The sequence below is a fragment of the Ambystoma mexicanum genome, chromosome 4q (genome assembly GCF_040938575.1).
Source record: "Ambystoma mexicanum isolate Mex_15411 chromosome 4q, UKY_AmexF1_1, whole genome shotgun sequence".
In the NCBI taxonomy this organism is placed as follows: domain Eukaryota; kingdom Metazoa; phylum Chordata; class Amphibia; order Caudata; family Ambystomatidae; genus Ambystoma; species Ambystoma mexicanum.
This window is the reverse complement of record NC_090928.1, coordinates 900,758,456-900,783,683: the sequence shown is the minus strand read 5'-3', so window position 1 is coordinate 900,783,683 and position 25,228 is coordinate 900,758,456. Positions and strand designations below refer to the sequence as shown.

At 49.6% G+C, this 25,228-nt stretch overlaps 1 protein-coding gene across 3 annotated transcripts in view; it reads right to left on the bottom strand.

The window, feature by feature from the left end:
- The window catches only part of THADA (THADA armadillo repeat containing), a 2,999,906-nt gene that overhangs the window by 1,643,580 nt on the left and 1,331,098 nt on the right, over positions 1–25,228 (bottom strand). For all 3 annotated transcript variants that reach the window (XM_069608464.1, XM_069608463.1, XM_069608465.1), the window contains exon 22: positions 7,225–7,334. In XM_069608464.1, the coding sequence (XP_069464565.1) occupies positions 7,225–7,334 (110 nt within the window). The remainder of the gene's footprint in view (positions 1–7,224; positions 7,335–25,228) is intronic.

The following is a 25,228-nucleotide window of genomic DNA, read 5'->3' as shown; positions in this document are numbered from 1 at the left end:
TTTAACATGCATACATTTGGAGTACCAACCTTTTTTTCGCTACTATCCCCAAGAACATACCACGGAGTCCTAACACCTCTTAAAATGTGCACAGAAAAATCCCAAGAATGATGATATTATTTATATAATTTTTACAAGTCCGCACTATGTATTATCCATCTTTTTAAAATTATGCACTAGCCCCAAAGGGGTGTGGTTTTCCAAAGCACATTGTGGAATTTCTGGTTTGTCCACTTCCCCCAAGCTTAGCTTGCTCACAGATGCAGTGCCCCTCCCCGTTTCCTTCCAAGAGGAAGCCATTTACGACCCCCCCTAATTTAACATTTGCCTGGGCCAATGACAGTGCTTTGTTTAGTTTCCTGCAGTCCCCAGGTGCCCCTTCCCTAATTCAATCAGAGAGGTGTCATCTCCTTTTGGCAGGGGCAGCAGAATGCAGCCAGGCCTGGAAACACAGCTGCTGATCAAGTTTCAACTCCTGTCGGGGGTAGTTGCCGGGCAGAATTCACTCTCTTCAAGCCAGGCTTCAGCAAAATGTCACTTTGGTTCCCAGTTTTCTGCATTCAAACCAAACTTGCAATTTTTACACATGCAGCTAGAACGCTGATTCTAAGTTCAAAACTATGACATTTAACAGTTGCAAACTAAGTGACACTCAACAGTAGGTCACTCATTTATTTTAAACATTTAGATTTTAATGTCTTTCAGTCCAATTTCACTTGAGCTGCTGACAAACACAGCTCAACCAGTTTTGTTATAAACATTGTTTTGGGCTCTTTCTCTTTCCAGATTTAGTATGCACACAAGAATACATTCTGCCAAATGTCTGCTGGTGTTCAGTGAGATTTTTGAATATCTTGCAATGTTTGAAATAGGCATTTTTATCTTGCATTTCAGAGAAACAAAGGTGATTTCAAAGCGCTTCTTGAGCCAACAGGCCCTGCTTTTTTTCATTGGGCACCACCTTTTACCCATGGCGCTTCCGGTCCCTCACGCTCACACTGGTGGGTGGCAGGTCAGGCGACCATTTTGTTGTGCGCAAAGACTGCGCGGTTCTCCAGGATTCTGGCGCAAATGTGGGCTTTTCCGCCCTCTTGGATTTCCTAAGCCCAGAGCACCAAATGTTGCAGCATAATAGTCCAAACGTGGGTCATGACACCCAACAAGCTGTCGATCTGACGATTCAGTGACCCCCACGATCTCCCTTCCAAATAATCATTCTTGGCCTCCACACGCCTCACAGATTTTTGTAGAGACACCACCTCCCTCTGCAAGGATGCCACCATACCCTCGTCCCCTATTCGCTGCTCCGCCTCAGTCATGTGGCCATTCAGCTTGTCTATTTGGATGGCTGAGGTCTCCACCTTGCAAGTCAGTGTGTCTATTTTGGAGCCAAAGGAATCTGTACTGTTCTTCAAAGCAAGCAGAGATTGGTTGAAGGTGGATACATCAATGGTATTGGAGTTCGAGGCGACAGCAGGTGGAGTGGGGAGTTGATCATGACGTGCGAAATGATAAATTTTCGCTTGCAACTTGTTGTTACCTATTTTTCCAGAAGGGAGTTACCCACGAGGGATGACACCCCAGTGGAGCCCCAATCAGACAGCAGTCCAGGTTGGGCACAACCAGAAACAAGGCGAGCCCCCATGGCACAGTGCCAATCCCAACACCAACCCAAGCAGCTCCAACTAGGTACACAATCGCAACAGGACTTAGTGCACAAGTATCAGGGAGTTAAAGCCTTCAGCTTTGGTGTAATGGCCTCCTCAGGGGTCCACACGGCCTCGTTGATGTGTCCCAATTAAGATCTGACCTAGCACGACCAAGGTATGGAAGGCAGAGTCTCCCGGGGGAGACAGATCTTGCCTGGATGTGCCATAACTGTGTGGCTGTCGTGTCTGGGTAATTAGAGGGTTCGGGGCAGCCGCCAGGCCTGAAGGGCAGATCGATGTACTTCACCCGAGTATTAGCCCAGCAGCCAGCAGTTCACGCCCAGGCAGAGAGCTGGGTCTGTGGCCACGGCAGAGTTCAAAACAAGGGTGTGGTGGTGTGCATGGGCGTGGCTCATTATGGACTGGCAGAACACCTTCAGGAGAGTTCGACGCACTTGGGAGTCTCTGGCGGGCAGGTCAGGGGAAGGGAAGCACTCACAGGGCTTCACTCATCGGAGTGTTGAGCGGGCGCTGCACAACCAAGTCTTGGCTGCTAAGAGGAAGGTCCCCGGGTCGCTCGCCGCCTGAAGTGCCTGCACCAGTGTCTTGGGGATAGCTGTAGGATTGGCCCGAGGCTGGGGTCCGCCCCTCCCCTGGAGTCACTCGGCTCTGCGGCTTCCAACCGAGCAAGGGGCCGCAGGGTGCGATCAGCAACAGCTGGTGCGTCGGCCTGGCTCAAAGGAGTTTAAGCTGTGCCCCGTGATATTGTAAGCACAATGCAAACTCTTGCAGCCTCTGGCTGGCACAGTAGAGCAGGATGTTTAAGGATATTTGTTGTTGCTGAGAGCGAGCTCTCTCAGGCGGCGTCCATCTTACAGCCGCACAACAGCGCTCCAGGCCCCCTTCACCCCCCACAGCAATGGGTTCTAAATTGGTTAACAAATGAGTGTTCCCCCAAGAATTCCGAGAGAATTTTTAAGGATATGTCACCCTGAGTCAATACTTCAAAATCATCAGAATGAGGGTACAATTCAGTTCCACAGGCCGGCCTTGACATTGGCCCAATCCTCTGCTGTCTGTTAGAGACTTGATTACTTTCCTTCGTTTGCCTCGCTCGCGACTTGTCAGCCTGGAATACTACCATCAAACCTCCTCCATAATTAGACCTATTAGAGATCTGCTGGCCCACAATTAATTCCCCCTTAAAACCCAATTTTTACAAATGTCCTCACTCTGCATAAAACAAGTTCATAACCAACTGGGAAATAAAAATGATAAGTTACTCACCGTAGTGACTAACGTACTCTTAGTCCATAGTCCCCTTGCCTCCATACGGTATGGGCGTCCCTCCTAGGGACGGGAGACGGAACCTTTTTCACCAGAAAAAATCTTCTTCCCATTTAAATTTATAGGCACATGGGGGTGCGGCCCTGTGAGCATGCGTTACCCTGACTCCGCCCACCGGCGCCACTCCTCAGTCCCCAGAGACGCGTCGACAATTATTAACATTGCCTAATGACACCAGTTTTATTAGGGGGAGGATGGTGGGACGTATGGAGGAAAGGGGAATATGAACTAAGAGTACATTAGCCACTACAGTGAGTAACTAATAATTACTCTTACGTCCCGTCCCTTTTCCTCCATACTGTATGGGCGATTACAACTGAATGTAGACCCAGGGTGGCGAGGTGACCCGCCTTAAGAAAACACGTTCCTTAATACTGCCTGCACGAATGCTGCCTCTGACCTGGAGACGGCATCCAAACAGTAGTGCTTACAAAAGGCTGAGGGAGTGGCCCACGTAGCCACCCTACTAATGACCTGCCATGGAACGTGTCGCTGGAATTTGACCGCCGTGGCCTTGGCTCCGACAGCGTGGGCATGCATGTGTACCGTCATTTGCCTCCTTACCGGCCGCCACCATCGATCTTTGCAATGGAGGCCTTGGAAGCCCGATATCCGGGACTTGGCCCGCCGAAGGGGATAAATAGAGCCTCAGATTTGCAGAAGCTTTTGGTCCTGTCCAGATAGAACTTTAGCGCTCTCCTAACATCTAAACAGTGTAGAACCCTCTGAGCATTGTCCTTGGGGTCTGCAAAGAAAGTAGGGAGTACTATCTCCTCATTTAGGTGGAACACCGAGACTACCTTAGGAAGGAACGCGGGATGCGTACTGAGGACCACCATGTCCCTGTGAAAGTTAGTGTATAGCTCAGAAGCCACTAGAGCTTGGAGGTCGCTGACACGACATGCAGACATAAGACACACCAAAAGGGCTCTATTCATGGTGACCAGCCTGATGTCCTTGGACGCCATAGGCTCAAAAGGTGCACCAAGGCGCCCAACACTATATTGAGGTCCCACACGGGGTGTGGCCTCCTGATGTGCGGGGAGAGCAGCCCTGTCAAATGTCTTTTAACCACCGGATTGGCGGACGAGAAAACATCCTCCCCCTTATTCCAGTAGGTTCCGATGGCTGCCAGATAGGTGCGGCATGTGTCTATCTGCACTCCAGAGTGTGCTAGGTGTGCAGAGATAGATAGCACACCGTCTAGTGAGCAAGTGAGAGGATCTACTTCCTTGGACTCAGCCCAGTGGCAAAACCTAGTCCACTTGCTTTTGTACTGGCTCCTAGTGGCATCCCTCCTAGCACCCTGAATGATGCCTCGATTAGCCTTCGAGAGGCGCAGATGCTACATGGTGGCCTGTTCTGGCGCCACACTGTAATTGCTAACTTCTGTGGGGCGGGGTGTATCACCGTGCCCCCCTTGTCGTGACAGTAGATGCGCTGGTCCCAGCGGAAGGTGCATCAGAGGTTGGTCCGACAGGCTGAGTAGCTCTGAGAACCATTGCCTCGCCGGCCACCACAGAACTATCAGTATGATGAGCAGGGGCTGTGGCTCCCTTATCTTGCATAGAACCCTGTGCACCAGAGGAGTGGAAGGGATGGCATAGGCGTTCATGCTGTTCCACTGAATCTGTAACACATCGCCATTGAGCCTAGACCCTGTCCCTGCCAGGATGCGACCTGAGTGTACTTCCCATTGAACCAGGTGGAAAAGAGGTCCACCTGAGGATAAACCCATCTGTTGAAAATCTGCTGAAGGACCTGGTCATTCAACTGCCATTCATAATTGTCTGCCCCCAGCCTGCTGAGACTGTCCAGCTCCAGGTTCGACTCCCCCGGAAGGTGGATTGCAGTCAGGTGAATATCGTTCTCCAGTGCCACTTCCTAGATGCTGACCGCGAGTGTGAATAGGGGAGGGGACCTGGTGCCACCCTGCTTGTTGAGGTAATACATGCAGGTGGAGTTGTCTGTCTGAATGAGGATCACTTTGCCACTGATGAGCGGTTGGAAGGCCTTGACAGCCAGCCAGATGGCCTTCAGCTCTAGCCAATTGATCTGTGCTTCCTGTTCCTGTTGGGACCAGACTCTGTGGACACTGGTTGTCCAGGGTAGCTCCCCAGCCCTCCGGGGACAAATCCGTGGTGATGGTAATCTGCGGTGCTGGTTGATGGAAGGGCCTGCCTATCCTCAGATTGCAGTCTGTGCTCCACCAGACTAGGTCCTGGTGTAGAAAGGGAGGAATGCTAACAAGTTCCGCCTGTGAACCCCGCTCCTGATTCCATGAGGCTGCGAAGTGCAGCTGTAATACCCTCATTGTGCGTCTTGTGTAAGGTACCGCCAAGAGACAGGCCACATGATACCCAGGAGGTGCAGGTACCACCATGCTGATGTCCCTTCTCTGCTGAGGAAGTGACCTGTGATCCTCTTGATGGCTGCGATCTTGTCCTCCGAGGGAAAAACTCTCTCAGATCTCGTATCCCAGATGATGCAGAGAAACATTAGACCAGTTGAGACTTTTGGAGATTGATGGAGAAGCCCAAGTCATGTAACTTGTTCATGAGGGCAGACGAGGTATGCTGGACTGCCTCTGGAGAACTCGCCCTGACAAGCCAGGGTAGACATGATGACCTTGGGCCCTGAGAAGGGCTGCTACTGCATTCATAAACCTGGTAAAGACCCTCAGGGCTGAATTGAGGCCAAAGAGTAGCACCTTGTATTGGAAATGAAAACCCATGAGCCTGAACCAGAGGAGGGACCGATGGGGCTGCAACATCGTGACGTGTAAATAAGTGTCCTTCAGATGCAGGGAGCACATCCAGTCTCCCCTGCAGAGTGTCTCCGCAATAAGTGTCTGTTTTGAAGGCGGGCAAAGTCAGGTACAGAAGATGGGTCTCTTGCAAAAATACCACCGAGCCGTTAAGGTCTTGCTTACGCTGAAGCATGGATCTGCGATTGGCTGGAGCATTTAGGCCCTTAATTTCGAGTGATATGAAGTTCTGTTTTAGGTGGGGTGGAGGCATCGCCAAGGAGACTGACTACGCCGTTGGAGGGTGGGATCAAGATATATCTTGTCCGCCATCTAGTACCGTCACTGCTTCAATTCCATTTAGCAATCAGGTTTGTAACTTATAACTCCAACTGGCAACCATAAAAAAACAATAGGATTAGGCTTAGCACCCAGTTGGATTCTGTGTGGGATCTTACCCACGTTTGGGCGTAGGCCGCATGAAGCCAGATGCCCAGATAGATTTCATTGAAAGATTGAGCCGGTTCGGCTGCAGGGTGGTCATTCGCTAGAAAATTTCCGTTGATAACATGTACGTTTTAATGACTTTGTAATATGATTTTTTTTACTAGCACCCCACCAAATCTACTCTCTGACTGTCGTTTCCCACCGCCTGTCAAGTACCCTTAAGTACACACACATTAGTACCTCTGTATTATTTAGGACGTTTCATAATTGACTAGACAACAAAATGCATTTATCAATAGGAGATTTTGTTTAATTATACACCTCTTGTATGTAAAAAAAAACATATTCCCATATTTGAAATATTCTCTATAAATCATAAAGCACATTTTTAAGGAACTGTCAGTTGCAAATGGAGGGATGAGGGCCACAATGTGGGAGTGTAGAAGTGCAGTATATAATCTAGAGGTGATAAAGGGGTTAGGCAGAGAGAATAGAAGTGAGAAAAAACTGCTAATTTCACATTTCGATTTTTCAAACTAATCTATTTTAATAAGTTAATTTTTCTGCCTGTTAATTTCTAAGAAAAGAAATGTGGCCAGTTAAGTTCAGACAGTTGAGGCAGTATCAAATGTAGAATATTTTGCAAGTACTTTACAGAAGTGGTTACTGTTTTAAAAGGGACCACAGCTATCAGATCCAGCGTAAAGGGTAGGAAGTGCAGTATCGATATTAGCTAATCATAAGCGTGTGCAGGGCAAATGTAAAGCAACATATACAATTCGGTTTCCAAAGTGATCCCTAGTGACCTTGTTAAAAATGACATATAGTTTGCATACGGAGGCAGACCTGAAATGTTTGATATACGAGCTTCAAGTTGGTTAATGAAATCAAATACCAATTAAAGGCCATTCAAATACATTCATGATTGTGCGTTTTGAAAAGCAATGTGTTCTTTGTATTGGTGTGTCAGCGTCCAAGACTTGAGCCAACTGTGCATCTATAGCTTTTCAAATGAGCATGACCAGATTTACTTACCTAATAAGCATCTCTGTGAGTTTTACAAAGCCAACATAAGCCAACTCAAACGCTCCCCGGTGTCTTGATTGCAAAAGGTGGTGCTTGAAGTATTCTCCCATATTTTTAACCTAAAGAAATTAAACAGTGGTCATTATTAATACAAAACCAAACTATAAAAAAAGAAGATAATGTACTGCTCTTCTATTAATGAGTCCAGTGTGATTTAAGCCAGAAGGCAAATCGGACTACAAGTAAACGCCACAACAGAGTACCCAGACTTCCACCGTACAGAGGCTCAATAACAATTATGCATAGTTATGCCAAAAATCAGCTTTCCTCACAAAGGACTTAATAAAAACATTAATTTAACACGAAGAGTGCCAAAGGGAGTACTAGCGCTGGGACCAATGTTTACATAAATGCTTTGATCGACATTCAAACAGGTTTATATCCTTTAAATGATACCAAGAAATAAACCACACTGGGGCTCATTATGAGTTGTGCGTTAAACACAGCGTTTTTTTCAGTCGGACAGATTTACCCATAGAACCTGGAAGAATGAGTGCCAAATTACGATGCGTATGATGGATGAGTAACCCAACTTCTGGCCGTAACAGTAATTCCATCCAGGAGAATTAGTGTCGATCAGTAATCCCCCCCTACTTCCAGGAGAAACAGCATTGCCGCCAGAAAAGTGGAGGAATTAACTGAGCCTAAATAGCGTCCTGAAGCAAATGGGAAGCTCAGCTGTGGTCATCTTGGAAAAAACAATCCATTTAATATCAGCCTTTTGCTGTTTCATGTGAAACATGCCAGAGGGAAAAAATGCAGCGGGGGTAAGCCATTTAGTGGAACTATTAAGTGCATATCAGAGGAAAGCAACTGCCCAAAGGAAGACTAAAATCTGAGCAGATACACAGGGCAAGGTGGTAGCTGTGGGAACTGTGCCACAAGACAGTGGAGACTGCCCAAAAAAGGTGGAACACCTTAAGGCCAGGGTGCAGTCTAATCTACTTTCATCAGTGGAGAATGATGCCACAGGACGTGGCAAGGTTGAGCCACTCATCCTCACGCTACTCACCTTCACACCCTGGGAGTGCAAAGTGAGCAGCATCCTTCAAATGCCTGGCCTGGATTTACTGGAGGAGCATAGGTTGGAGCGGGCAGTCAACCTGCGCCTGGCGAGGACTGCAAGAGTCAATTCTGGTGTGAATGTATAATCTGCCACTCTACCAAAAGGCATGTGGCAGGCTGTGCAGACAGATGGCAAGAATGGCCACTACAGACCTACCACCAAAAAGCCAGGAGAGTAAACCGGGGAAACTGAATGCATGTGATACGCAGGAATGGACCCCACATCTAAATGCCTGTGATGACTAGTATGTATCACAACATCATGCAATCTGGAGATGCATACATCATGGCAGACCATGCCATCATGGTCAGCCAACACCCTCGGTGGCCTCATACAACCCATAAGCGTCTTGCACCATGAAACCAACTGTGAAACCACCACAACTATTAGTATGCAAGGGCCATGTAACTGGCACAAGCCATCCTCGAATCTGGCAATGAGTGTCAGAATATATACCAGGACATGAAATTCATGGGTGTCTGTGATGCTGGAAATGCATCGGAGGGACAGGGCCTCTGTATCCTTGTCCTTTACTGCTTTTTATCGTGTGTTCTGTCGTGTTTTCCGTGCAGGAGTTCATGTGGGATTCCTGGCGGTGCAGCTCTCTTTCTTTTGGTTTGGTGAACGGACCTGTGGGATACCCTTATGGCACCCATGGGTGGGGGGTACAACCCTGTGCCCCTAGTGTATGTTTTTGGGCACCTGTGGGTGGCCCACAGAGCAGGGTATGGGCTGGTGGCAGCTCCATGCTGAATTTGACAGGTGCGCGGAGTATCCTCCATTTTGGGATACCCCAGCCCTGCCATTGTGAAGGCCCAGTCAGACTAGCTGGAGCCTTCCTGGTGATGTATGTTGTGGGTACCTCCTGTGGGTGGGACCTGGGTGAATAGAGTGTGTGACGAATATGCATTCTGTGTTGTGGGTGTCTAGTATCTGGTGGTTGACACAATGACTGAGACAACCCTGCCCGAAACCGGTATGAATGCAGCTTGGAGTGTTGAATGGCTCGGTACTTGTCCCAATACACATAACTTGTTGTGAGTGTCTGGAGAGAAGTGAAAGGCCTGAATACCTTGTGTGCCTGATTGGCTGCCTGCCTGCATGAATGCCCGTAGTCGTGATTGGATGCTTGAGTGTGACCCAGCGGAATGAATGGGAGATTAACAGTATATCTGGGGACCTCTCACTGCTAGGAATCGTGTTCAGAAGCTGAAGTCCACTACGACGAGTAACTGGATTAACTGACGCTTGACCTTGAAGCCCTGCTGGACGAGAAGAATTGCTGTTGCTCTCCTTCATAATCTGAAAGCTGTTGTGCCTCCAAGGACTGACCCAGAGAGGACCTGGTAAGGCGCCCTCTTCCCGAGCTACGAGGGACCATCGTGCACAGCTGATCTTTGCCAACGCTCCCTGGTAGACAGACCTACGACAGACTGCCGACCCGATACGGGGACTGCTGCGGAACTCCAAGGAGAAGCACCCGGACTGTTGTCCGCCACGGTCGACGACCGCCGTCGCCGACCGGAGCCGCCGTGCTCCCGTTTGCCTTAGAACTTTCATTGATCATCGGACACTCTCGTATGCATCGTCATCCGCTTGTCTCCCGCTGGAGAAGGCCCGACCGTCGACGCGCCTAGGAGTATCCACTGGTGGGTTTCCCGCCACCTACAGACCGCAGAGACGCCAACGACTCGACGCCCTTGCTGGGCCACAGTTCTTCATCTCTTTGCGGTCCAGAACTATTGTCACCGAGGTGCCCTGCACGCCTCTTCCTTGCAGGACGCCAACGCTCTGTCGTCGACGAGCACCGCTAGGAACGAAGCTGCCACTTCCCTGCCGTAGTTCACCATGTTCACCGTCGGATGTTCGACGACCCGTGACTCCTGCCTTAACGGGAGGGCACTCAAGAAGGGCCGTCGATGCCCCGACATAGAACGCCAAGTTCCCCGACACCTCTCGACGATCCGTGGCTCCCGCCTGAAAGGGAGGCACTCAAGAAGGATCGGTCGGTGCATCGTCGGAGAGCTCTACTCCACCAGGTACATTTGGGGGGTAAAACCTTAACAGGAAGAAGTAAGACTATTGAACATATGGACTGGGCTTGTGCTATATTTCTTTATTTACAGGTTGCCCAGGTGGGGGGATCTCCACACAGAACTGTGCCCAGCGGTAGGGGTCAGCATTCTGCCTATTGTTTCAACCATCTTACGTTCCTGCCTATCTCTATTGCTGGTTTACTCGTTGTTGATCTATGTGACATTTTAACCGTACAGTTGATGCACTTTAATGAGATTTGATAACATTAGTGGTACCACTCTAGACGTGTATATATTTATCATTACTGACTTCCAAGTACAAAGTGCATTATTGTGATCGTGTACATACCTTTGAATATTTCTTATATAAAGACTGTGTGTTCAGTAATACAGTGTGTGGACATTCCTTTGTGGGGGTTCGGGGACTACACTGTACTTAAGAACCAGCCCGCATCACCTCCTGAGAAGCTAGGCCTTGATTGCTCGTCCATTGCTACCTTATAGAGAATCTTGGCTGGGGTCTTCTGTGCCTCTCCTCTACCATATAGAGAGCGGAAGTACAGACACCCCTACCGTTCTTTACAGTGTCCAGTCATTAATTCGAAAACAAAAGGATTGAATGCAATACATTTGAGTCAAAAGGACTGGAAAAAAAAGACTGAATGCCTTTTTTTTATTTCTTTTTATTTGGTTTTTGGTATAGGTAAAATGTATAGTTTTTGGCCAGAAAACAGGGGTTTGGGGGCACCCCAAACCCCCCCCCAAAAAAAACAAGGCATTCGGTCTTTTTGTTTTCGGTCCTTTTGACTCGAATGTATTGCATTCGATCCTTTTGTTTTCGAATCTTTAACCTACAACCGAAATCATGTATCTGTGGCATAGTACTAAAATGCCACTGCTGTGTGCGGCCAATGAAAACATAACTCCAGGATGGTACTGTACCATTCAACCGAAATCATGTATCTGTGGCATAGTAATAAAATGCCACTGCTGTGTGTGGCCAATGAAAACATAACTCCAGGATGGTACTGTAGCATTCAGATTCCTTAGAGCCAACTAGAGCGTGCATATGTTAAAAAAGAAATCTCAATCACCTGCTCATCAGAAGACGTGACCAAACTGCAGGCCCCTCCTGCTCCACCTATGAATGGCACCAGCATCAGGATACTGACACAGGGACTGATGATGATGCCATTGTATCTTCAGATGCTGGTGAGTGGGAGGACAGGGTACTGCATGATACCCCCCGCCCCCAGCTCTGTCCACCCCAGTACACCCTTGAAGGGATCTGGAGCAGGCTGTATAGCACTGAGCACTGCCTCGAAAGCACAGAGAATATAGCGGCGCTGAAGCTACAACACTTATAGGCCATTAGGGATGGTGTGCAGGACTCATCCTGATAGATGGTTATGGCGATTGACAGGCAGTTCTGTCACTTCACTATCACATACCCTCTAAATCAGGGATGGGCAAGAGGGTTAGAGAGTTGTCAAGAGTCAATATCGTCAGGTGCAGAGACCATGCAAAGGACACTGCTCCTGACATTGCAGCATATCCAGGAGCAGTAGTTAGAAAGTTCCACTTCTGGTCCCCCCACAGAAGGCTCACTGGCAGCCCACCCCGCCCCACCCCCGGCCCCAACGTCATCATTCCAAACACTCACCTGCACCCTTGCAAGCAGAGGAATCGGATATGGGAAACTTCCCAGCCATCCTGTAACGCTCATGTCTGGGATGAGTTTGAATGGAAGGCAAAGGTGTTGGGGATGAGGATAGAGGGAGGGCAAAGGTGTTGGGAATGAAGGTGGAGGACGGACGAGGGGGATGGTGAAGGGAGGACAAGGAGGTTGGTGATGAGGGTGGAGGGAGGGAAAGGGTGTTTGGGTTGAAGGTGGAGGGAGGGCAAGGGTTTTGCGGATAGGGTTGGAGGGAGGGCAAATGTGTTGGGGATGAGGGAGGGCAAAGGTGTTGGGGATGATGGTGGAGGGAGGGTAAGGGGTATTAGGGATGAGGGTGGATTAAAGGGTTTTGGGGATTAAAGTGAAACAAAGGCAAGAGTGTTCGGGATGAGAGTGGAGTGAGGCTGGTACTTGTTTAGTTAGAAAATAATTTAGCATATATACTTGAAATGAGGTTTTCAAAATGATCTTTGGGTGGTGTGAAATATTTCCAATGTAAATACAATCGGGTGATGTTGGTGGAATCAATTGTCCGGGAAATAATAATCAATGTGTTCTGGTTGCGCGAGAAGTCCATCCCTGCCTTACACATGGCCGTTACAAAACAGCTTGTGTGTGCTCGCACTCCTTGATATCGGGTGGCATGGGGAAAGGTCTTTGGAAAAATATGCCATGCAGCATGGCACACACAACAAATGTTACCAACTTTTTCAGGCACGTACATTAGGGCATCACCTGTCTAATGGTTGCAACATAAACATCCCTTCAGCAAGTCCAAAGTACGCTCTATAGAGAACATGGTCCTGGTGTGTCCCTCACTATATCCACTTACTCTGCAGTCTAAAGGTTCCAGATAGTTGTAATCTGAAAAAGGAACTTGGGGGGAGGAGGAGGGGTCAAAGTAACATGTAAAAACAATGGGGGCCAGCTGTTGAAGCGGTACGAACAGCGCGAGTGGTAAGTCAATATGTCATGATAGCCTGACTTTGCATAGTGCAACTCAACATCTCTAGTCTTCCTTGCATCTCAACTGCACCACTCCTCGACTCCAAGTGTGACATTGGCTATCGTACTTAAGAAATGCACTATTCCCCCTTACCTCGGTTCTCCACCTTGTTACACCCATGCTCAATATTCGAGAGAAATATTCTGTGCACTGAAAGAAAGAGGACTGAAAACGTCTCTTCTTATCATTCATAAAAGAAAATTCTGTGAGGAACGAAACACCATTTAAGAAGCATGGCCCTAACTAGGCCCTCAAAGTCTGAATATCTTTTACTTTTTTTGTGTGGAAACAGTGCCAAACGCCAACTCTTCACCTCTTGTCCACACTCAATGAGTAATAAAGACTGAAGACACACTAGCAAGTTCTGCGTCAACTTGCATAGTGGGGTATGCAGTGTGATTAAACCTGAAGGTGTCTCTCCCGCTAACGCCCGAGTATCTGTCATCCAGGCGGCCAGGACACGGCCATTGCTATTGGATCCAGTCCCTGGGGGTGGACCAGTGCGGGAGGATCACCTGGATGGAGGGTCGTCTGGGAGTCGAAGTGGGATACTGACGGGTGAGATGCGGTACCGCCTTCCCTATAACATTTTTTCCCCATCCGACCCCGTAGGATATTCAGAAGTTCTACCCCCCACCCTCCCTTTTCCAACACAAACACTTTCCTTCACCGTGACAGACAACTGACTACCACCAGAGCTGTTTATCTGACATGCCCCAAGACAAGGGTCAGGCAGAGTCAGGCAATTGACAATAACTACGCATACCTTTCCCTCTCCCATGCACTTGTGCGTTCTCAATGTCACTGGGCCTCGTAAGATACTTGTTTTGTTCTCCCTTATTACTCTCCCTTGCCTCATCGCGCTCTGAAACACTTGTGTACGAGCACGATAGAAATAAAATATTAAAACACCTGATGGCCCACAGGGATAAAGAGGTAGAGCACGAGAGCACACTTTGAGCAAGGCTGAACGCACGAGGAAACAGCTACACCGGACCAGCAGTTCAAAGGGAGGAGAAAGGCGGCAAGACATGGATGGACGACGGGAGGGGAGGGGATGCCCTTCCCCTTTTCAACTCAGACCCGCAAAGCCTACGAAAGGTAAATCATAAGACCAGGAAGTCCAGCTGGCGTGTGGTGTGACAGGTGTCAACGGCATACAGGGCCCTCCTGCGCGGATTGCCAAAGCGGGAATATGCGCTTGCCGCTGTGGTGCCGTACTTGACACCCGAGACAAGAAATTCAAACAGTTCAGCACAGCCAGTGAGTCGGAGAGGACACATAGTAAAACCAAACTGTGCTGGGCCCAAGGTTTCAGGCGGCACCCTTCTTGAACAAAGAACTTGTGTAATTGAAGTTTTAAAAAAACCTAGTAAAAGGTTCAGTAGCAGATTGGTCAGGCGTCGCAGAGGCACGCATTCAAAGGACTCTGACTGAAGCCTTTTTGGATTGTGGTGTTTGGTTGAAACTACTAGAACCAAGAGGCCTTACGAGAGGCCAGTTTGAAGTGTCAAAGTGGTCCTACGAGCGTCGAGCAAAACCCCTCGCTCACTTGAAATTCTTTGACACATTGAAGAAAACTGATTGACTGTGGAACTGGCAAATGTGAACCCACCAGAGGGATGCCTGAAAATTGAGGGGAAACAGTGATGTACCCGTGAACATTGTGACGACAAGTGTGAACCCGGCTGAGGGATGTCCACAATGGATAGTTGGGACTGTTGAATGATACGTTTATGAGTGAAAGGCCGTAGTGAATCCGAGTGAGGGAGGCTAACAATGCAAGAAGGATCAGAGCCCGGCTGAGGGGGATGCAAAGGGGAGAAGAGCTTTACCCCAATGTGAAAGATTACCAAAGGAACTTTTGTTTGTTCATGGTACAACAGGCCTACCTATAAGAACCGAGGTACGGACCCTCTGCGGCAAAGCCCTCGCAGGACAAGGCTGCAGTGTTAAGTGACGCAGTGTTTGGCGGTGAAGGGGTAGCAGCACAGACAGTGAGTGCGGACGACTTCACCCTCCTGTCTGCGGCTGCAAGGAAAGAAGGTGTGGGGAGTGTTAGCTTGCTACACTCCACGCAACCCCCCCGACCCAGTGCCCTTGCACATGAGTTGTTTCGCTCGGCGACCGGTCCTCAAAACACCCCCTGCTTGTGGTCCCTCACACCCTAGGCCATGTGCGCTCCCTCTCATCTTAGACTGCGTGCACTCCCTCGCAACTCAAGAATGCGGGTGTCCCATCGCAACCTAGGGCGCATATACTCCCTCGTAATTTAGACTGTGTGCGGCCCCTCGTAACTTAGTCCTCGTGCGCCCCCTCGCAAATTAGGCCACGTATGGTCCCTCTCAACTTAGGCTGCGGTGCCCCCTAGCAACCTAGGCCATGGGTGCCTCCTCGCAACCTAGGCCACGTGGCTCCCCTGCAACTCAGGTCATGCGCGTTCCCTCTACTTGTCCGTGAGCACCCCCCTTCTCCTAGCCACTAAGCTCCTTTTGCACCATAAGTTCCCGCATTCCCTGCTGTCCCTGCCCTCTCCTCCCATCTTAGTTCCCTCCCTCGCTTGAGGTTTTATGTCCTGTTCTTGACTTTTATTGCTTACATTGCATTGCCTGCTTTTGTATTTGAGTTCATTCTTTACTCCTAGGTTCCTTTTGTGTGCATCATACTTTTCTCTGATTCTGTGATGTTCTCCTTTGCCCTTATATTTGCTGTTCCCCACAGTTCTTGGCGCCACACTTTATTGCCTGCATCTTCCAATCTAGGCCCCTTGCTGTGCTCTGTACTTTGTTGTTGGCTCTGGCCTGCTTCACTTCTTGGTCCCCCTGCAGCGCTCTGTGCTTTGTTGTTGGTCCTTATTCTTTATTCCCTTCAAGGTCCCCTGTTGGGCATTGTTGCATTGTGATGGTTCTATGCATCTGCATCCTTTTACTTCTAGGCTGCCTATTGTGCGCTGTACTTTGCTGTTGACTAGGTTTCGCATCTGATTTCTCGGGTCCGTTGTTTCTTGTTCATTGTGTGCCCCCTTCTTTTTGAGTCCCCCCTCGTATCCCCCACTGCCTGCCTGCCTCCCTGCTCCCCAGCGCTGCCCCTCTCCCCTGCTTTGGACCCCACTTCCACACCCTCTCTTCCTCTCTGCACCCTCTATGGTGCTCGCTGTCTCGCCCATCTTCTCTAACTACTATTCCATCAACTATCCTATCTCTCTTACTATGTCTGGCAGAAAGAAGGTCACAAAGGACATCCTGGTCTCCAAAACAGGCTTCCCTATCACTGATAGCTACCCTAGTGCTTCCTCCAGACAGGCCCTTGCTGACATACTCTTTGTCGTTCCCTCTTCAGGCCTATGGATCTCCCATGTGGCATCTGTTCTCTCACTTTTTTCCTCTTCTCCCATTATTAGTGGCACCCATTGGGAGGTGCTCCTGGCCCCCTTCCACTCCTCCAAGACCATCATTAATGTCTACTTAAATGGCACCGTCTTGGTCCAGGGCCCTCATGCCAACCTCCTCCTCCTTGATAGATGCTTCCCTTGCCTTACCAACTTACTTTCCTCTCCTGCTATCCCTTCTTTCCCCTCTCTGGTGTATCTGCCGCCTCCATCCTCTGCCACCTCTACAGCTCTGTCTACTGCTTCTCTGACCACCTTGTTGCCTCCTTCCTCTGCCACCCTCTTCCTCCTCCCTGGCTACATTGCCTTCTCCTCCTCCCTCCTCCTACACTTCCAAAGGGCGTACCTCTGACCTGTACTCCTCCACGGAAGTCCTTCAAAGTGAGTAATCTGCTCCACATCACTACTCCTAACTCTCGCTCAGCTGTCAAACACTCCCCTGACAGCTACTGTTTCCTGGAGGAACTTGATTTGGATGTACTCTGTGTCACCGAGACGTGGGTCCCGGCGAGCTCGGTCACAAGCTTTGACACTCTTCTTCCTGATGGCTATAAGATCCTCTCCGAATCCAGAACCAACTGTCCCGGTGGGGTTTTAGCCTTGATCTTCCCGGAGTGGATCCATGCTTCTATCATTCCTATGCAGGACTACTCCTCCTTTGAATGTCTGGGCTTCGGGCTCTCTATCTCTCCTGGTCTTTCTCTCACTGTGGCCAATATATACAGGCCGCCTGGCAAGGTCGCCCACTTCGTGTCCGAGTGGGCTGACCTCTCCTCCTCCCTCCTTCCCTCTACCTCTCAACTCCTCTCCCTCGCATACCTAAACATCTATCTGGATGCTACCAGCCCTTCTTTGGGACTCTTTCGCAAACCTCTATGACTCTCTCTCTCTATTATTCCCTCTGGCCCGACTCCCACTGCAGGGCACACCCTGGATGTTCTGATCGCCTCAGACCTCCCCTTCTCTAACCCTTGCACCACTCCTCTCTTCTGGAGTGATAACTTTGTCCTTTCCTCCCAACTCTCTCTCTACCCCTTGGGCCAAATCGTCTCCATCACTGCCACCTACCTTCTCGGTCATCCGACAAATGAAGCGTGTGTCAGTTGAGGCTTTCGCTGCTACTTTCTCTCCTCCTCCTGCACCTATGGCTGACTCATACCCAGGCACAGCCCTATCTAACGACCATCTCTCTATCTCGAACACTCAAGATGTCCTTGCCCCTGTCATGAGTATCCACTTGAAGTGCAACTCTTGGTAGGATTCCAACCTCGTCACCCTTAAACGCAAGTACAGGTTGGCTGAGAGGAAGTGGAGGGCATCGAGCGCACTCTCTGACAAACAGGTCTGCCGGCTGTTCCAAAGGCAATACAGGCTCTCTGTCCTCACTAAGAAGAGAGCCCACTTCCAAGACTGCGTCTCTGCGGCATCTAACAACTCGGCCAAACTCTTCCAAATCTGCAAGGAGCTGGCCGATCTCTTCCTCTCCTGTTCCCTCCCAGGCCCTCTGCATGGCCTTGGCTTCTAATCTCATTACATAAAACTCAGGACGTCCTTGTCCACCCTCTCTACCTCCTCCTGCTCCTCCACTTCTGGCCCTCCTGGTCCTCCCCTTTCTCTTGTTCACCCTAGACGATGTTTCTAGACAAGTGCGATCTATGAAAGTCTTTTCAAAGCCGGTTCTACCCTGCTCATCCAGAACAATCAAGGACCAAATTGACCCCCTTCGGTCCACCTGGGCCGATTTCTGCAATCACCCCTTTGCCACTGGAACCTTCCCCTACCTATCCCCCTTAAGCACTCCCTTGTGAACCCCCTCCTAAAGAAGCCTTCTGCTGATCCTTTCTCTCCAGCTAACTATCGCCCGATCTCCATCACTCCTTTCCTGGGCAAACTCTTGTAAAAGCTGCCCATCTCCCAGCTTAATCTGCACACTGAATGTGCTGGTTGTCTCCACCACCACCAGTCTGGCTTCAGAGCTGCTAGAAGCATGGAAACTGCTCTCCTGAACACCTGTGAAGACCTGCTCTCTAGCCTTGACACTAACCCTCTTTATGTCCTCATGCTCCTCGATCTTTCTTCTGCTTTGATACGGTCAACAATGCCATCCTGCTCAACCTCCTCCGTGATAACTTAGGTATAAAAGGCCAGCCGAAAGAAAAGGGCAGCCGGAAAGAAAAGGGCAGCCGGAATGAAAAGGGCAGCCGGAAAGAAAAGGGCCCTGGCCTGGCTGACCTCCTGTCTCACTGACCAACCCTCTCAGGTCCAACTGGGGTCTTTCTTCTATCTCTCTACTTGCGGTGTACCCCATGGGTCTAACCTTTCTCCCTGGCTTTTCCACCACTAACTAGCACCCCTCGCCCACCGCATCGCTACTTTCTGCTCCAACTTTCAGTGTTATGCGGAGTGTCGGCCGCCGCATGTCGTTGGCAAAGACAACCTTGGCATTGTCAGCCAGGGTCTGGCTCAGCATGTTCAACTCCTCTGATTTAAATTTTTCTTTGCGCTGCCTGTCAGTGCTTTTTTTAAATGCCTTGGGCATGTTGAAGGTGTCCCTGATTTGCAACTGCAACCTACTCCAAACAGGTCCAGGGGGCAGAGGATGGCAATGGATTGTGTTTTTAAAGATGGCCGCCATGCTCTTTCCCGTTCCTGTGCGATGACGCTATTTCCGGTTCCGCAATTTAATGGTCACCGCTAATTGCGGTGACTGCTATTTGCATGCAGCATGAGGGCTGAGGTGCAATCTGCACTTTCGTCGAGGGCGGTAAGTGACTTTTTTGGGTCTTTAACGGCATGGCGGTAGGGTCTTTACCGGCATGGCGCTATGCTCGTGTCCGGGTACTCGTAATGGTACGCTATTAGCGCCCTCTTGTGAGGGCGGACACGTTAAGAGCGCCATCCCGGTAATTTGAGGTTTTTACCGCACAACGTGTAACGAGGCCCTAACTCTGAGTCTAATAAGTGAGTTAGGTAAAGAACAATCTGTGTGGGAGAGCAGTCAACGGGGTTGATGCTCTTTGCTCTACACCAGATGACAAATTGTTTCCACTTGCTAGAGTAGCAGTAACGAGTGTTCGGTTTCCTTGCCTCTTTAAGGATGTCCATGCATCTTTGAGGGATTTGTAAATGTCCGAATTCTATGACCTCAGGAGCCAGGCTGCTAAATTGAGTGTCTGTGGGCATGGGTGCAGCGACCTGGCCTTGTCCTGTGACAGCATGTTGTACGGGTAGGGTAGTTTCACCGGTGGAGACAGTGACATCTCCATTAGGTGAGTGAACCAGGGTTGCCAGGCCCACATAGGGGCCACCAGTATCATGGTAACTGGTTCCTGGTGCATCTTGTGCACTATCTTGTTGAGAAGGGGAGTCGGGGTAAAACGTAAACGAATTTCTCTGACCATGTTATCCAGAGACCATTCCCCTGGGAGCGGTTCTGGGGGTAGCTGGAGGCGTAATCTTGGCATTGGGTGTTCTCCAGAGTTGCAAACAGATCTATTTCTGGGAAGCCCCATTGTGCGAAAACGTTGGAGACGATGTCTTCTCGTAATCGCCATTCGTACTCTGCGGGCAGAGGCAAGTCTCTGCTGAGTTTGTCTGCCAGGAGATTGAGTTCCCCTGGTACATGTTGTGATAACAGGAACATGTTGTGTCTGAGAGCCCACTTCCAGATGTTCCGGAACAGCTTGGACAGTCCTGCAGAGTGAGTGCCCCCTTGCTTGTTCAGGTAGCACATGGCTGTGGTGCTGTCTGTGAGGACCAGCACTGTCTTCCCTTGAAGGTGTGCCTGGAAAGCCTTCAGTGCCTTGAAGACTGTCAGTAGTTCCAGCAAATGTATGTGTTTGGACGCTACACTCGGAGTCCAAACTCTGTGTGCAGTCTGATGGGATAGGTGAGCCCCCCCCCCCATCCTGTGAGGGATGCGTCTGTGGTAAGAGTGGCAAATGGTTTCCCCATTACAAGGTTTTCCTTTGACCACCACCGCAGCGAGAGAACCAAGGCCTGCAAGACCACCACTAGATCGTTCCATTGTCCGCTGGCCTGACACCACTGGCTGTTGAGCCACTCTTGCATTGGATGCATGCGCAATCGCGCGTGAGGTACCAAATATATACATGACGCCATCATTCCTAGCAATCGCATTGAGGGGAAGACGAGGCGGTCCTTTGTTCGAATTAGATCCCCTAGGAATTGCTTGACCTGGCTGGGGTCTAGGCTGGACTTCTTCTCGTTGATGGAGAAGCCCAGTTGGAACAAAAGGTCTACAGTCTTTTGGGTATTTGAGAAGCATGTCTCGTAGGAATCCCCTGTTATGAGCCAATCGGCAAGGTAAGGGTATACTGGGATGGACAACCTGCTCAGGTGGGCCGCTGCCACTGCCACTACCTTCGTGAATACCCTTGGCGCTGACGCTATGCCAAAGGGTAGCACTTTGAACTCGTAGTGTTTGCCCTCTATCATGAACCTGAGGTATTTTCTGTGCGCTGGCAACATTGAAATATGAAAGTATGCATCTTTCATGTCCAGTGTTGCCATGTAATCCGCCTGAGATAGCAGGGGAATTACTTCCTGCAAAGTCACCATACGCAATTTTTGAGGTTTGACAAATGTGTTCGCTGGGCGTAGATCTAGTACAGGGCGCATGGTTAAAATCCTTTTTGGGTACAAGGAAGTACACTGAATAAATACTGTCTGTTACCTGTGATAAAGGCACAACCTCTATTGCTCCTTTTTCAAGTAGCAGTTCGACTTCTTGAAGAAGGATGGAGAGGTGCTCTGGTGATAGGCGTCTTCCCCTTGGGGGTCACAACATAGGGGACCGACTGAATTCTATGCAGTAACCGCGGGCTATAGTTGACAATACCCAGCGGTCTGTTGTTATTCCCTCCCATGCTGGTAGAAAAGATGTTAACCGGCCCCCAACCGGCGATGCATGGGAAGGGACCCGAACCTTTGGGTCATTTGTGTTGGTAGCCGGGGAGCCTCTAGGAGTGGGGCCCCGACCTCTTCCCTTGCCACAACGTTATCCCCTTTGAGCGTATTGTCCGCTGGTTCCTTGAGTGGAGGACCAGTTGCCTGCTGAGGAGTACTGTTGTTGCTGGCTTTGTCGTTGGCCACGAAAAAAGCATCTGTTGCCGTAACCTTGCTTATTGGGAGGACATGAGATCTGGTCTAGAGTCTTTAGGGTATCGAAATCCTTCTTAGCTGTCTCCAGTGCGTCATCCACCGCCTTACCAAACAGGTTTGAGTCCTCAATTGGTTTGTTGATGAGTGACGCCTGGGTCTCTGGTTTAAAACCTGAGTTCCGGAGCCAGACATGACGCTTGAGAAGTACCCCCTGAACTAAAGACCGGCCAGCCATCTCCGCAGCATCTAGTGTGATCTTTAACCAGAGTACCTTCTGTTTACAGTGGCTAACAAACGAGTTCGTAAAGGCTCAGGGACTTCTTTGAGGTCTTGGCGTCACTTTCCCCATTGGGCATCAGCATAGCTTGCCAGTAAGGTATTGTTATAGGCAATTCTGGTGGAGAAAGCTGCCGAGGCTGTAATCCTCTTTCCCAGGGCGTAAAGCTTCTTTCCCTCCTTGTCTGGGGGTGCTTCGCTAGTAGATAGCGGAATCCCTGCCCTCAGGTATTGAGTGACCCTTAATGTATAATGGGTCCGAGGGTGAGGGACTAAAAGGTTTCCCAATTCTCGGGTTGACCCCCTCTAACCAATGCAGGTGCTGATAAAGATGGAATAAGTCGTCTCTTAACTGAGGCGAGAAGGGGAAGGGCCTGACTAGTAGGTGGTTTCTCCTTAATGATTTTCTCCATAAAGTCCAAAATGTGCTGCTGCTTTACCTAGTAGCGCATTGAAAGTGGGTTGGTCGTCTATAGGTGACGGATTTCTGACTGGTGTGGTTTGAGGAGAAGACAGATCCAGAACGTCAGGGTCTGTTGACGCTCCTGGAGACTGCCAAGGCTGTGAGCCACCTCCGTCTGGGTCTTCTTCGAAGCCCCCTCCACCCATGTCTGGGTATTCCTCAAAACCTTCTTCAGGGTTTTGTTGATCCTCAATATTTAGGAACTCTTCATCCTCCTGAAAGTGAGAGTCTTCTTCAGTGAGGTCATATTTATTAGCCTCCTTTTGAAGTGGGTCAAATAGTCTTGGGTATTTGGCCCTGGGGTGTTCCTGAAGTAACTCTCTTGATCTCTTGGGTGTTACCTGTTCAGGGATGGACATAAATCTATCTAGTTTGTCCATACATGATTGAAATCTTTCTAAAGTCCACTGGGGTAACCCAGAACGGTCTGGAGGTGTAAAGGGAAGCTCTTCCGCCTGTAGCCATCGAGATCTTTCCCATAGCGTGGAGGATATACTCCATTCGCCCTCTGAGAAACCTTCTTGTGGGCTAGGTCCTTCTTTCGACGGAGTGGGAGGTACCTGCCTGCCTTCCGTCTGCTTCGGCGTCTCCCTGGCCTTGTGAGCGGGGCTCCGCGACTCTTTCGCCGTCCGTCTGAGCGTCAGTGGAGACTATTCGTGCCAAGCTCTCGACGACTAAACTCTCCGTCGAGGGTTCGTCTTGCACGGTGTTAGGCGGTCCCGAGACCTCTTCGCCGACGGGCGCTCTCTTACGAGGCACGTCGTCTGGCGTTTTGGTGGTAGCGCCCTTATTTGTGGGTGGCCCAGTCGCTAGTCGCTTGTGCGGTTGCGGGAGGGCTTGCGACCCTTACGATCGGCGGAGGCTGCTGGTAGGCCCGGCGTCTCCGTTGGTGCTAGGGCTTTCTTCGACTCAGACGAAGGAGTGCCGTGGTTTGTGTGTTTATCTTTATGTTTCTTATGTGCGTCAGCGTCGCCGGGGTGTACATCCCCATAAGTAGGGCGTAAGCTGAACTTGTCGGGATGGGGACAGACACGGAGGAGCGGGAACGCTCCTTAGAGAGGTCAACAATACGGACCTCTTAGAGAGGGCCTCCAATACGGAGGTAGTGTTATCACTGTCCCCCTCGTCATATTCAGCGGCGGTGGCGGGTGAGGAATCAGCTCTAGACATAGCGTAGGCTGCCCACCTCTTGACCCTGCGGTCCTTTAAAGTCTTTGGGCGAAGAAGTTTACAGGCCGCACAGCCGTCCTCATTGTGGTTGAGGGGTAAGCAGCGGTCACACCACTTATGCTTATCCTTTCACGTGAATTTGCCATTACAGCGCAGGCAAAATCTAAAAGGAGTCCTCTCCATAGCTGAGGATACAGTTATAAGTGATAACGACCCCGAAGGAAAGGGAGGGGGGGGAGAAAGGCATTCTTAGAAAGAAACAGAAGTGTCCCACGACCCTCAATGTCCCTACTGTATAGGCCGGCGAGGCCGGGCCACGTGTTCGGCAGCGGCGAATGATCGCCTCCATTGAAATCACTTCCGTCGAAGATCTTGATCGGCAGTAAAACAGCTTAGCCGTCGAAGGAGGGTTAGGATTTAACAGTAACTTTAAAAAAACGACCAAGGGTCGAATAAATGGTATTGGCAATTTGTCTCTAACGAGCTCTGCATTAAGGCGACCAGTATTCTGGACGGAAAAAAACAATCTGAGGGACCTCGTCGCGTGAGGGATTTTGCGTACACTGCACGTCACTATAGGTATAGTATTACAGACACGCCTATGTCGACGTCTCCTTTTTCGACTAGGAAAAACAAATGCAATACTCCGCAGTGACCACTGGATGTCGGACTGTGCACAGCATGTGATTCTAAACAGATTAACAAGCATCAGAAATCTATATATGGGATCCATTACTCACCGTAATCGTATTCCTGATGCTTGTATCTGTTTAGATTCACATGCTGTCCGTTTCTACTGGAAGCTGCAGAGTATTAGTGTGTTACGTCCACTGTACCCATGATCCCTCACACATGTAGGACCCACAGATTGTATTTTTCCTGGCATGAGGTAGCCTGAGGAGTAGCGTGAGTACAGATTATCCAAGCAGATAGATAGATAAGATTACAAGCATCCATGCGCCTTCTCTCAGGGGGGAGGAAGGGTGGGCGCATGTGAATCTAAGCAGATACAAGCATCAGAAATACGATTACGGTGAGTAATGTATCCCTTCTGAGGCTTGTGGAATCTGCTTAGATCACATGTTGTGCATAGATTAACGAGCAGTGTTAGAAGAAGGAGGTGGGATGTGAGAAGGGTCATGAGCGAACAGATGTCTTAGAACCGCTTCTCCCACTTAAGTATCCGTCTTGGAATGAGTGTCAATGCAGTAGTGCTGAGTAAAAGTGTGAATAGAGCTCCCATGTAGCTGCTTTGCAAATGGTGTCAAGGGGTACATTTGCAATGAAAGCCAGAGTGGCCACAGTGCCTCTAGTGGAGTGGGCTCTTGGCGTAAAAGGCAGAGTTTTATCAGACAGGGAGTAGCACAGCTGGATACAGTTTACTATCCATTTTGAGATGGCACCTTTAGAGACCCGATCTCCCTCTCTGCCTGTAGCTACGGAGACGAACAGTTGGTCTGTTTTTCTCAGCGGTCTGGTCTTGTCTACATAGTAGAGGGCAGCTCTTCGCACATCTAGCGTGTGTAGGTTCACCTCAGCAGAGCTTTTGGGTTCTTGGAAGAAAGCCTGTAGCTCAATGGACTGGTTAATGTGGAATTGAACGTTGAAATGAACTTAGGTGAGAACCTAGGATGTGTTTGTAGAACCAGTTTATCCTTATGAACAGTAAAGAATGGATCCTGCACTGAGAGCCTGAATTTCACTGACCCTTCTTATGGATGTAATGTCTACTAAGAAGGCAGTTTT